The following is a 12,949-nucleotide window of genomic DNA, read 5'->3' as shown; positions in this document are numbered from 1 at the left end:
GTGTGTGTGTGTGTGTGTGTGTGTGTGAGAGAGAGAGAGAGAGAGAGAGAGAGAGAGAGAGAGAGAGAGAGAGAGAGAGAGAGAGAGAGGCCTTTAAGCTTTGCCTTTAGGCAAGCCTTAACAACATTTGTCACACCAAAATGTAGCCACTAACTTTTACAAGATTATGGATTTTCCCTAATGAAGTTAAGATGTTGGCACTCTTTTATGTATGACCTATTGTCTACTACTTTAGATCCTTTTTGTCATTCTTTAAAAAAACCTCATATCCTTCTTTTTCCAGTCAGGCAAATCGTTCTTCTAAGGTCGAGTTGTAGGATCATGGACTTTTTTATGTTGCAAGCTTGTAGCTTGCACTCTGGCCCTTACCCTTGGTTGGCACGCTTGCTTTTTAACGAGTCTATGTTGTGACACAAAGAGCAAGTTAGTTGGTCGTAAGAGTATCCCCTAGCATTGATTTTTGCTCCACTTATCCATGTAAGTGCGTGTTTAAACATTAAAGCCGTTCAAACTCAACCACCTACTTGGAGGCTTCAAGGAGAGAGGAGAAGAAAAGCCATAAAACCCCTTGTTGTAGTTGTTAAAGAATGTGAACACAAAGGAGCATAACCTCGGTGTAATAATCGAATCCAGACCACAAATAATGGGAGTGGGGTCACATACATAAAAAATCCCACCCTTTACATCGCCATAATCCATGGTGGCAATATGGCATATGCTCTATAGTTGCTCTTGCGGGAGAGGCTCACTCTATAGGATTGGTTCACTTGGTTACTGGTAAATTAGGGGAAGCACCAAGTGCTATTGATGGCAACCAGTGGTTAGCCGGGAGCAAACTGTGATGAGTTGATAGGTCATGATGATGTATTGGGATGGATCTGAGGAGCAATTCCTTTGGAGAAGAGTGCGACCATGATTGAATGCGTTCCCCCACGCTGGAGGGCTTGAGGAGGGGTAAGACTTTTGAACCACGGGTTGGTGAAGTGTGACCCATCCAGAATCCGAAAGCTTAAAATTGGGCGCTTCTATGAGAGTTGCCTGATTGGATAGTGAATATTTATCTTTACGTGGTTGATTTGGTGCAAGTGAGGTAGGGTTCATACCAACCGATGGCCATAGGAGTTCCATCGTCCCCACGGAAGAGTCTGTCATTGTTGCAAGTTCACACCAACCAGGAGTCCGCTCTTGATGCAGTGTAGTTCTTGGCTGTCAACAAGGCCGTGCGGTAACTCAAAATCAAATGGTTTTGAGCCACATGAGCCGAAGAAGGGTTAGGAACCAGGGGTGTGGGAGGAGGGTTGATGGGAAGGGACTTGTGTTGGGTGCGAAGGGACTTAGGGTTTGGAAGAAAGACCTGCTTGTGCTTCTACTTGTTGCTCACTTCTTTCTGTTTGTGTTTGTTCATTTGCTGTGTCTTTTGATCTTCGTCCCACTCTCTTCTTGGCCTTGTGTAGCACACCCACCTCGGCCCTCCAGAGCCTCTTCCACCCCCTCCCTCGTAAGTCTCTCTTCCCTTCCCTCTCTTTCTCCCTTCGCTTGCTTCCTCATTCTTCGCTCTCCAGGGTTTCATTCCGAGCTCTCCCCAGGTTCAAGACTTCCTCGCTTTTTTCATTGTAGCCTTCCTTCTCTTTTTCCGTCTTCTGCATGCTCTCTTTGGGCATTTTTTGATCTTCCCCTCGATTGTCGTCGAATTTTTCTGCTGTTTCAGTTTCTTGGTTGCCTTAACCCTGTCAAAGTCCAGTTTTTCGCTCCTCCGATTTTAAACTCTCCCAGGCTATGGCCCTTCCCCTTTCTGAGGAGTTTCTTGAAATTCATAACGCAACTTGCGCTTCTTAGTCTGTATTCCCCCCTTTTCGGTTCTTTTGCTATTTGTTTTTGGGGAATTTTCTTATGAGATCCAGTGTGGACTGTTGCCCTCAAGTTGGCACTATGCAGAGGCCTAACGTGGGAGGAAGTCGTGCTGTAGGTCTTTTTGAGCCTGTGTGTTGCCAAAGCACCTCTGCTACTAAACCTAGCGGTTCAAGCGTACTCAGTAGATTTTACGGCCTTCGTTAACAACCGCAGACTGCACGGATTGTCTTCCTTTTGTGACTGATCAAACGGACGTGTAGGGTTAGTGTTTCTTTTGGTTTGTGGCTGAAGCTGAGGTTGCTAGCGTGTAGTTCCGAGTATGATCAGATCCGAATCTTTGCGCAGGAGTTTCTGCGGTGGTAGTGTTTATCCCATTCTGAATTTTGGAATTTGTCCGGCTGGCACTTTTGACATTTTTGGACACCAGCGTATTTACCACGATTGGGTCGAATATTACGAGTTGCATTGGTTGCTCGTTCAGCTTTGTTAAACAACTCCACATTTTACATGGCTCTACAGATGGATTTCTCCTTCCGTTTGGCATTCTTCTTTGGTAGTTGTTTCTGCGCAGTCCTGAACTGTGCTGAGTTTTTTCACAATCGATTCTTAAGGATTGAGGTGGGCTGTTGTCTTTGACAGCCTTGGACATTACCTTCTTTTTTTACCGAAAACCCTTGGACACTAACCCACTATTCATTACAACATGGCTTGAATGTTGTTGAGAACCCACATCTCAACCTCATAGAAGGAATACAGTAGTGATTTGTCTGGCTTAATAGATGGGCTTTTACTTCGGCTTTCTCATTCTTGTCGTTGACATGTGGTTCGGAAAATGCTGCCGCAGGAACCTAAAGGTCGTCAAGAAATATGGCAGGCAGAGGGCGTCTTCCTCCTCATCTGGTTCACGGAGCTCGTGGGCCCATGGGACCTGGAGGTCTGCGCCCTGGCCCTGGATTGCGCCCGATGGGACCTGGCTTGGATATGCTGCCACCATCTCCAGCTCTGGTGGAAGAAAAGCTAGCAACCCAGCATGCAGAGATTCAGAGGCTTTTGACTGAAAACCAAAGGCTGGCTGCCACCCACGTGGCGTTGAGGCAGGAACTAGCTGCAGCGCAGCAGGAAGTTCAACGGTTGCAACAAATGCTGGGTGGAATGCAGGCTGAGAAGGAGCAGCAGTTCAGAGCTCTGGCTGAGAAGTCAGCAAAAATGGAAGCTGATCTCCGGGCTTTTGAACCCTTAAAGGCTGATTTGCAGAGGGCCCAGGCTGATGCTCAGAAGCTTCTTGCTAATCGTCAAGAGTTAAATGCACAGTGCCAGCAGCTGACCCAAGAGTTGCACAGGGTTAGGGCTGATTCTCAACAAGTCCCAACAATGAAAGCTGAGATGGACACTCTTCGACAGGAAATTACACGAGCCAGGTCCGTCTGCTGTCCTTGTGGGTCCGTTAAGAAGTGGTATCCTCAGCACTCCTTTAGTGCTCTCGCCTGTTCATTTATCTGTTTGTCAAGGTTAGCTTGGTACTATTGTTGGGAATTTGGATGTGAGCTTATTCTGCTCCCTTTTTGGGCTTCTTGTAGGACTGCGTTTGAATTTGAAAAGAAGGCCAATACAGAGTTGCTGGAACAGAGGAGCGCCATGGAGAAAAATCTGGTTTCGATGGCTAGAGAAGTGGAAAAGCTGCGTGCGGAGCTTACAAACTCTGAAAAGAAATCTCGAGGTATCCTCTTACTGAGGCTGCTAAATATTTCTGGCTTTGATCTGAAGATGTCCGCTTACCTTGTCTTTCCTTCTGGGTTGACAGCTGGTGCCTATGGTGGGGGCTATGGGGCTGATGCTACGTATTCCTCATTGCCTTCCTATGGAGATGGATACAGCATGAGCCAGGTGGTTAAGTAAACAGCTGATCTGGGCTTGTTTAATCTTGTCCCACTTAGTGTACTGATTCTTTTGGATACTATTATTCTTGTGCTGCTCAGATTGCTGGAGCGGCAGAAAATGGGGTGCCCTATGGAGCTGGCGCTGCTCCCTCATGGGGGGCTTATGAGATGCAGCGTGGTGGTGTCCCCCATGCGCGACGGTGAACTGACATGTTGAGGTTCATATTCTTTCTTCAAGCTTTTGGTCTTTTTCTTCTTATGCCCCCTGCATACTTTTTGTAATCTGTATTGTAAGACTGCTGAGTGTCCCCTTGTTTGTTTGCAGAGTATAAGCCCAATTCGGAGTACCAGCTTTTTTGGGGCTTGTACTCTGCTGTGAGGTCCTCCATTTGAATGGAATACATGTCAGGGAACAAAAATTGAAATATTCCTCATGTGAAGCAAGGCATTCTCGTAGGGCCCTCTTTTGAAGTCACCTGTTAGTGTGAGTTTTTAAGATCGGACCTGAATGTCTGGAACTTTAGTAGGGGACACTTGCGGCTAAGTCCCTCGCGCTTGGTACCAAAAAATTCATGCATATTTCATGTCCAAAGGTGCTTCCAAAAAGCCTTCAGAAAGCAATGTGTATGTGTTGCAAGAAATTCAGATTCACTGTTTGTCATTTTGTACGTGGAGCTCCTGAACTTGGGTGTAGTTGTCACTAAATCGATCAGTCAGTTTATCTTAGAGACATATGGCTTCTGATAAAGGTTTTGACATGACCTGTATTGGGCTATTAATATCAGGCTAAATGTTTGGTAATATTTGTGCTCAGTTTTGTTTCTTAACTAGAGTTGTTTCTGGGTTTTCCTTTTGTGATTTACTCAACTTTTGAAGAGCTCTAGAGGGGTGCGAATAATTGTTTACATATACCAGAGACTCATATTGTGAGTTTTATAAAATTTTAGGAATTACATTTCTGAAGCTTGCATGTGCTAATGGAAAGTCTGGATTTCCAGGGGTATGTTCTTCGCCGCATAGATCAGTATAGGAAACTTGCAGCCTAGACTGTATGGGCTAACCATGTAGATGGACTAGTATTCATGGTCTGCTTTGGGAGACCTGAGATTTGTGAAACAAGACACTCATGGAACAGAGCTGTAGACTCCGAAACAAAAACGTTGTTTTAGCTTGGGCTCAAATGCGAGAGCTTGTTAGATGTTAGGCTAGGCTGAAAGGAAGAATGTTCACTTAGTTTGGGCTCACACAGAGGAGCTTGTGAGATGTTAGCTTGTCTGGAGGGGAGAATGTTGTTTTAGCTTTGGCTCACATAGGGGAGTTTGTGAGATGTTAGGCTCAGAGAAGTTACAGAGGTCTCTCTAAGGGTGAAGATCTTACGTCTAAATGGATAGAATATCTCGTCTAAATGGATAGAAAGAGATATTGTGGAAGATGTTTGAGAGTTTGCATGGATAGTACACATGCTAAACAAACTGTTGGTATGCATACTAACAGCCATTCACCTTACTTAGCACAGAGCCAGTTCTAGAATTAGGAATGTATTTTCTTACTCTAGTCCTCTCAGCACCTCTTCGTCCAGGTAACTCATCTTTTTTGATTCTCAAATTGTTAGTGCAGACTAGTTATGTCAAGTCGGCGTTGCCAGGGGTGCCGAATAAATAAGGTGGGGGGAAAGAGTTCTCCATGAGTTATTTGTGGTGAGTGTGCCTCACACAGCAAAGCTGGCTCTCAAAACAAAACATAGATATGGGAAATGGGATTTCGCAGGCTTTCAATGTCTTAGGGACTTGGTTTTACTGATGATGGATATATTTGGGTACCATGCATGGGGTAGTCTGAAGGATCCTGCCACTGCCATGATGTTCTTTGAACGTTGCTTAAAGCTCTTTGTGAGAAGGCCATTTATTTTCTCTCCACAAGGCAATGGAAATGTCTCTTTAGATCCTAGAGTTTGGTCACAAGGAAATGGGAAATTCAAGCCTAGAGTTTGGTCGTAGAGCCTTAAACTTAATGTTAGATCATCTTGTACCTATACTTCTCATCCAGATCTGTTTCAGTCAGAAGAGTCTTTTATGTACAGTGGTGCAGTTTTGTCTTTCACATTTCTACAGCTAGATTGCTGACTGTGGAAGAGTATGGATTTTGGTTATAATGACCTAATTATAGCAGCACTAGTAGTATGACTTGTGACTCTTGTGTAGCTTTCTTTTCTTCATGTTATTTTGTTTTAGGTTTTGTTAAATTGTGAGCTGCTAATGTAGTGACATTTTCTTTTTGTGTTGAGAGATTGCTCTTCTAAATTTTTGTTAAGTGGTGGGTAGGTCATGGAAAGGCTTATAAATATTACAAAATTGGCTTATTATGGGAGAGCTCATTTGCCCAAGGCTAAAGCTGCCAGAGCAGCATAGGGATCCCAATCTTTGTTAGATCGTGGAGAAGAGCAGGCTGAAGAGAGAGCTTTGCAGAATTCATTTGTGAGGCCCACTTCCCTCATCCATCATTTTATAATGCTCACATTGTGGGACTCGTTAAAGATGGTAGTCCAACTCTGCCACTAAACACGACTTAGAGGGCAAGGTGCTGGCCTTCCCAAAACTATCTTTCTCAATTGTTTGTTAAGCATGAAACTGTGTTTTAAGTTTTATGCCAATGATTCCATACGAGGCAAGCCAAACGAGGTGAGATCTTTGTCGTTTTGGAGTTATCTGGCATAACGGGGATTTGGAATGTCCATGCATCCCATTGGGCCTGCCAAATTGTGCTCCTTGTTACTACCTTCAATCTTGCTCTCTCAGTTACTGTGGCTGAGGTGAATTGTCTAGTGGCCTGCAACATATGGTTCTTTTTTTTGACATTGCCTTTGCTAGATAGCTTCCTTTGGGAGGGCAAAAATGTGTTTGTACATCTGATTACACATGGATCAACTCTAGATGGGTGATACCTTTCTTATGAAGCTTGCTTGCTCTTGAAAGATCAATGAAAGCCTTGGCAGTTTAACTGCTGTGCCCTTTGGGACCAACTCTTGCCTCTCCTTTCATTCTAGTACCTCTTTTCTACCCTCTAGGCTTGATTGCAGATAATGGCTAGGGGCATGTTATCAACAAACTCTTCAACAAGTTACATTCAAACAATTGTTGCAGCCCTTTTCCACAAGGGCAATAGCCCTTCTTCACAAGGGCAATACCTTGGTTTATTAAGGTGCATTCCACATGAAAGAGGGATATTTTCAGGTTTCATTTTTCTCGTGATCTTAGTAGTGTGACTTATTAGGATTCCCATCAGAATTCTACCTTTCCCATTGTTGAGCTAATTTGTATTTTAAGGAATCCTTGGCTTCAGTTTATATTCGGCCCAAAGGAGGCACTTAAAAAAGAGCTAATTTGCATTTTATGTTTCATTGCCTTAAATAGGCACTCAAAAATATATCACCGGCTCTACTCTAGTTCTATTGAGATTTTTTGTCTAATTAGAGGGAATGGGAGTCATTGAGCATTTGTATTTTGGATAACACCTTTGAACATAGCAGTCTAGTCATCAATTTCCCACGATGTCCTTGATCCTTTTAAAAAAGGCATTCCTAGCATGTCGAGCAAAATCTTGGATAACATTGCAAGCACCCTTTACCAAATTACTTTTGTCATCCATTTTTGAAGAGGTTTTTGATCATTTAAAAAAAGGTTTCTAAGCCATTTCTCAAACTTTGATTCACTCTAAGAACATAATTTAAGCTATTTAAAAATGCAATTGTCATATTGACATGCTGTTGGACATGTGGCATATATATATATATATATATATATGAATGACCCTTTTGAGACAAGGGTCATATGCTGTTGGACATGTGGCATATATATATATATATATATATATGACCCTTTTGAGACAAGGGTCATATCTACATACCATTGGACATATGTGGCATATCTAAATATACCTTTTGAGACAAGGGTCATATCTACATACCATTGGACATATGTGGGATATCTAAATATATATAGTCCTATCTCTTAAAAGGGGAGCCCTAAAGTGCCAGGTGTGAAATATATATATACATATATATATATGACCCTTTTGAGACAAGGGTCATATCCACATACCATTGGACATATGTGGCATATCTAAATATATATAGTCCTATCTCTTAAGGGGAGCCCTAAAGTGCTATATCTAGATGAAAGGGGATTGGTGCGAAATAAATGAACCAAAAAACTTCATCATTATGGGATTTCAACACTGGTCTTTGTAGATCAACCAGTTAAATTCTAGGAGGTTCATCAAGGAAATAAATTTTATTTGGTTTAGGAGTAACTACAATCATCACTAAAATAACTTCAAGACTTTGTGGTTCCTCAAGGTCATAACATCATCATTAGATTTACCTCATTGGTAAGAAGATTAGTTAATATAACTAAGGTTCTCTTGTTTAGCACATGTTTAATTGGATGACTCTTTTTCACATGGAATCGATAGAATAAACCATTTTTTAAGAATTTAGGAATGCATAAACCATTTTATCCCAATCCTTCTATCAAAAGGTTTGTGACTTGCTTTTTTGGTTTCTTTCAATAGATATATTTGGAAAAGAGGTCTCACATGACATAGATAAAGAATGGAAGATCTTTCAAGTACATTAAAGGATAAAGAATAGAAGATCTTTCAAGTACATTAAAGCACCAACTAAGATGAAAATGTCTTACACTTCTCTTGTGACAAGTTTGTGGTTTTGGGGTAAATTTTGTGGTTGGTAAGGAGTTTCCAGCATATGTTCTTAAAAGTTGCACATATTTTTTTACTAAACGTATGTCTTTTGATTAACCCCTTCACTATGTGGCACCACACATTGTAGGAAGACTCCACTTCAATCTTCATTCAACCTAAGGTTTTCGTTGGTCATGAAATCCAAGCTTGGATTACACACAGACCCTCGCATGAACCTCTCTAATTGAACTAGAAAAAGCCTTTTCTCCTTGCTTAATATTTTTACTAGAAATATCTCACAACTTTGCACGTATACGAGTCCTTTCTTAATTCAAGGTGTCACATAGCGATAAATAACACTCCTCATTAATGGCCATGATGCCCTTTGATTGTGTGCAATGGTATACATAGTTTAAGGTGCAAATATCCAATTATCCATGTCGTCACCTTGGATGGCATGCATCCAATTTACCTCTTTTTATTTGTGTTCTATGCATACCTTGGAGATGTTAATGAAGAACTAAGGATTTTTTTGGTAGATATTTCTCGTATTGTTGTTGGCCTTGGATTTTGATGCTTGCGATTGTGCATGGTCTTTGAGCTCTTCATCGGCTTCTCAAAATCTCCACGTCGTCTCCATCGGTTCTCCAAAATAGGACATAGCAAGTTGGCCTTTGTGAATACGATAATGTATTGTTGTCTGTCAGCAAGGCTCTTAGCGATGATTGACTTGTATAATATCCTCTTTGGATGTAATCTCTTTTGTTCAACTTTTACTCATTGAGGCTCTCAGCAATGGCTGAGTGGTTATCCTTGTCGGATGTAATCTCTTTTGTTTCAAATTTAATATAATACTATTATGGCAAGAACTCTCTTTGGATGTAATCTGTTTTGTTTAACTTTTACTCAATAAGCCTCTCAGCAATTGTTGAGTTGTTATAAACTGTCTTTGGATGTATTCTCTTTTGTTCAACTTTTGCTCAATAAGGTGGAGCAATGGCTAAGTTGTTTTTATCGTCTCTTTGTTCCAACTTTAATATAAATAATAATTATCATAATTGATATTCTTATCTCTTTTGTTTCAACTTTAATATAAATAATACTATTATTGCAGCTGTTGTTAGTAGCGGTCATTGCACAAGAAATTGTTGACAAGGAATACATTTTCCTTGGTTTTAGGATTAATTGCAAACAACACTAAAATAGCTCCAAGAATCAGTGCGGTGGTTGCAAGGAAATATATTTTTCTTGATTTAGGATTAATTGCAACCAACACTAAAATAGCTCCCAGAACTAGCGTGGTGGTGGTTGCACAAGTTAAAACGTTTTCCTTGGTTTAGGATATACTTTTAACCACTTGTTTTAAACTATTAATTGCACTCTCATTACATGCTATCCCATCACTAAAAGAAATGGTAGTGAAAGTGGGAGCTACAAAGATAGAGAAAATTTAAGGAACATGTAAAGTAATTTTGGTAGGATTCTATAATAATCACGTAGTATCTCTATGCGGTAAGACAATAGAGAAAGTTCAAGGTAATAGCAATTATGCTAAAGAAATTATTTATCAATGGGAGAAGCTCAATAATAAATGACTTCATTCACATGGGTTTGTTATAGAGCACTTATACCAAATTAATTGCATTATGGAAATATGTTTTAAAAATTCAATATTATGAGAGAAAATTGAGAAATATCCCACATGTCATCAGGTATATAACTTGGATAGTTCTCATCTCAAAGTGGTCATTTAGTCATAGCACATCTAAGGCTCTGTAGGCCCTCTTCCAAGCTGTACTCGAGAAGCTGGACCAAGGTAGATTTACACATACCACTTGAGGATGTTGGAGCTGTAGTAGTTGTAGAAGCTTCCACAAGTACCTGGATCACTGTGTGGATGGATGGACTGACTAGTCTCGATCTCTACAAGGGTTGATGCTACGACATCGAACCCCTTGCTAGGGAAGAGATTCAATATATCACATATGTAGCTTATCCTTTGGATATTTTTGAAGAAGGTTTCATTCAACAATCTGCTCACTTCCATTGTGGGTAATGATTTGGATTTAAACCCCCATGAGCTGTACATTTGGAGGATTGAGAATTCCTCCTACTTATTCTAAGACTTTCATTGGGCCACCTCACAGTAAGGGATAAAGTGAAAGTATCCCAAGTCGAAAGGGATAAAGTGAAAAAATATGGCCATCCCTTGCTAGGATGTACAATCAAGCCAAAATTGGGCTTATCTACTAATAAAAACTATGGTAGGCTATTTATGAATGTCTTTGTGGTGGACTTTATTGTACAAAAAATGATAAGAAACGTAAATTCTCAACCATTCATGTATTAGAGGGCCTGGTTCCTATCTGTGGTGGAAGCTCCTTTTAAGGCTCAGGATGAAACTAAGAAATAAAAGAACATTATCTAAATTAGGGTACGTGTGAGGAAATGTTGAAAAGAGAAATCTTAGGAGACAAATCTTTGCTAGAGAATCGAGGATACCCATCGTCATGCATGATTACTTGATGGGAGCTTCACTATAAATACTAGCTCGGCCTTTTATTGTTTGATATAATGGGCTATTGCTTCATAACCACCACGAATGCGTGCTATTATCGATGGATAGAGAAATTAAGGTCTCCATTTTCATGTCTTGCAAAAGTATTGCGTATGTCAATGGGGATCATATCCACTTTGGGACCATAGTGGGTAAATTGGACGTGGGCTCCATCGAGTTGCTACGCAATGATTAAGACCGAATCCATGGTGTATATTTCACTCAAGATTGGGTATTCATGCCATGTGTGTTTCCTGTAGCCTCGGGAGGAATCCATGTCTGGCATATGCCCACTCTAACAGAAATCTTCAAAGACGATTCTATCTCACAATTCGGTGAAGGAACCTTGGGACATGCCTAGGAAAATGCACCATGCACTATAGGTAATCGAGTTGCATTGGATGCTTGTGTATAAGATTACAATGAGGGACATGATCTTGCTCATCTCTGCGAAGAATCAAGACAATTGGGGCTTTCAGGGTTAATATCTCTTGCATCCATACATCTGCAATGGGATAGTAGGAATGGTTGTCAGATTTACCACACATGGGGCAATAGAGCATTGACTCTGAAGCACCTGGTACATGGACTTTAATTGTTGAGATTGTAGTTCAATCAGTTAGAGCACCACCCTACCCTATGAAGGTAGAAGTTGTAGGTTTGAGACCCATCAATCTTGCTACATATCGTTTACATTTCCTATTCAATCAGTGTGTTCCCAAACAAAAGCAAGCAAGCAAGTGGAAGCAAGCTGGCAGAAGCAAGCAAGATGGCAGAAGCAAGCAAGCTTCATTTTCCCCAAGAAGAAGGATTAGCTAGGCAAAGTAGGAAACATCAAGTGGGAAAATAAAGTTTGAGTGGAGAAAGAACTTTGGAGCGGAGAATCCTTCTAGTTGTGCCGACGATCGGTCGCTAATGCTTGCTTACTACAAATCAAGTGGCTTTAGGAGAAATAATTTTTCTTAAATAAAAGCACGCTTATAAAGAATTTTGTTATTCTTTGAATGAAATTTCTTCCATTGAGAGGGAAGGATGCGAAATGAAGTTGGGCAAAGCTATGTATATTTAGCAAATTTAAATTCTTTCAATAGAAAGACTCGCTTCACTATTCCTTGGGATTGGCTTTGGGGAAGCCTTTTAGTGAGCTTCAAACGTGCTAGAATCTTTGCAGAAGCATTGAAAGCTTTTCCCTTTCCCTCGATCTTTTCCCTCTTCAGAACCTAAATCTTCCTTATCCCAAAATCACACTTACCAGTAACAAGAAAGCTTTTCCCTTCCCAGAATTGGAATTGCACTCACCGGCAAGCAAGCTTTTTCCTCTTGTTTTCCATCAGTAGAAGATATTCCCTTGCCAGAAGTGGAATCTCAAGAATCTTTTGCTTTTGGCTCAACCTTCTCATATTCCTCCCCACTTGCCCTAGGAGGAAATGAGGGAGATTCAATACCTTCTAGAAGCGGGCGTGACCCTCACACACTACTCATAATTCATAGCCTATTTTAATGTTCATAGCATTTGGGTATGATGAATATGGTCTTCGATGGACTTGAGTAAGCCCTTCCTTCCTTTAGAGCTACCACAGGTAGATAGCTAAGTATGTTAGCCTATTGACATACTACCATAGCCATCTCTTACTACTCGCAAACACAAAGTTACTATACCCATTAGTGGGGGATTGCATGGGCATAGATGAACCCTCGTGTAGTGTCAAGGAAGATGCACATACAGAGGAGCTTGGATGCAAGGGAAGTCGCATGTGTAGATGAAGCCCTCGGTAGAAGTAGAAGCTTTTTCCCTTTGCTTTTCTCTTCCCTCATAAAGACTGGCAAGCAAGCTTTTCCCTTGCTTTCCCTTTTCCCTCAACTTTTCCATTCCTTGCCTCTTACTTATCCCTTACCCTTGCTTGGCCGCAAGCTTTCCCTTAGCAGAAGCTATGACCCAGCCTTATGCTACTGACAAAGCTTCTTA

General features: G+C 41.1%; 1 protein-coding gene across 2 annotated transcripts; it reads left to right on the top strand.

Annotated features, from left to right (window-relative positions):
* Positions 1 to 1,341: 1,341 nt before the first annotated feature.
* LOC147888881 (protein FLX-like 2) lies at positions 1,342 to 4,529 on the top strand. Of its 2 annotated transcripts, none has more exons than XM_087392530.1 (6): positions 1,342 to 1,498; positions 2,696 to 3,269; positions 3,429 to 3,568; positions 3,653 to 3,735; positions 3,828 to 3,946; positions 4,054 to 4,529. In XM_087392530.1, exons 2-5 carry the CDS (start codon positions 2,719 to 2,721, stop codon positions 3,930 to 3,932), a joined length of 879 nt encoding a protein of 292 aa, XP_087248656.1. In that variant the 5' UTR covers positions 1,342 to 1,498; positions 2,696 to 2,718; the 3' UTR covers positions 3,933 to 3,946; positions 4,054 to 4,529. The 2 variants fall into 2 exon arrangements, with proteins under 2 accessions (XP_087248656.1, XP_087248657.1); XM_087392531.1 differs by having other exon boundaries at positions 1,381 to 1,586.
* Positions 4,530 to 12,949: the final 8,420 nt, after the last annotated feature.

Source organism: Dipteris shenzhenensis, chromosome 21 (assembly GCF_047967505.1).
Source record: "Dipteris shenzhenensis isolate YYH24624 ecotype China chromosome 21, Dip_SZ_1.0, whole genome shotgun sequence".
Classification (NCBI taxonomy): Eukaryota; Viridiplantae; Streptophyta; class Polypodiopsida; order Gleicheniales; family Dipteridaceae; genus Dipteris; species Dipteris shenzhenensis.
This window is presented reverse-complemented; position numbering and strand designations above follow the sequence as displayed.

Bases quoted from the DNA above. Each gene is read 5' to 3' on its own strand.
- LOC147888881 (XM_087392530.1), top strand. From the start codon at position 2,719: ATGGCAGGCAGAGGGCGTCTTCCTCCTCATCTGGTTCACGGAGCTCGT. The intron at 3,270-3,428 runs GTCCGTCTGCTG...GGCTTCTTGTAG, and splicing joins CAGGAAATTACACGAGCCAG to GACTGCGTTTGAATTTGAAA. The intron at 3,569-3,652 runs GTATCCTCTTAC...CTGGGTTGACAG, and splicing joins CTCTGAAAAGAAATCTCGAG to CTGGTGCCTATGGTGGGGGC.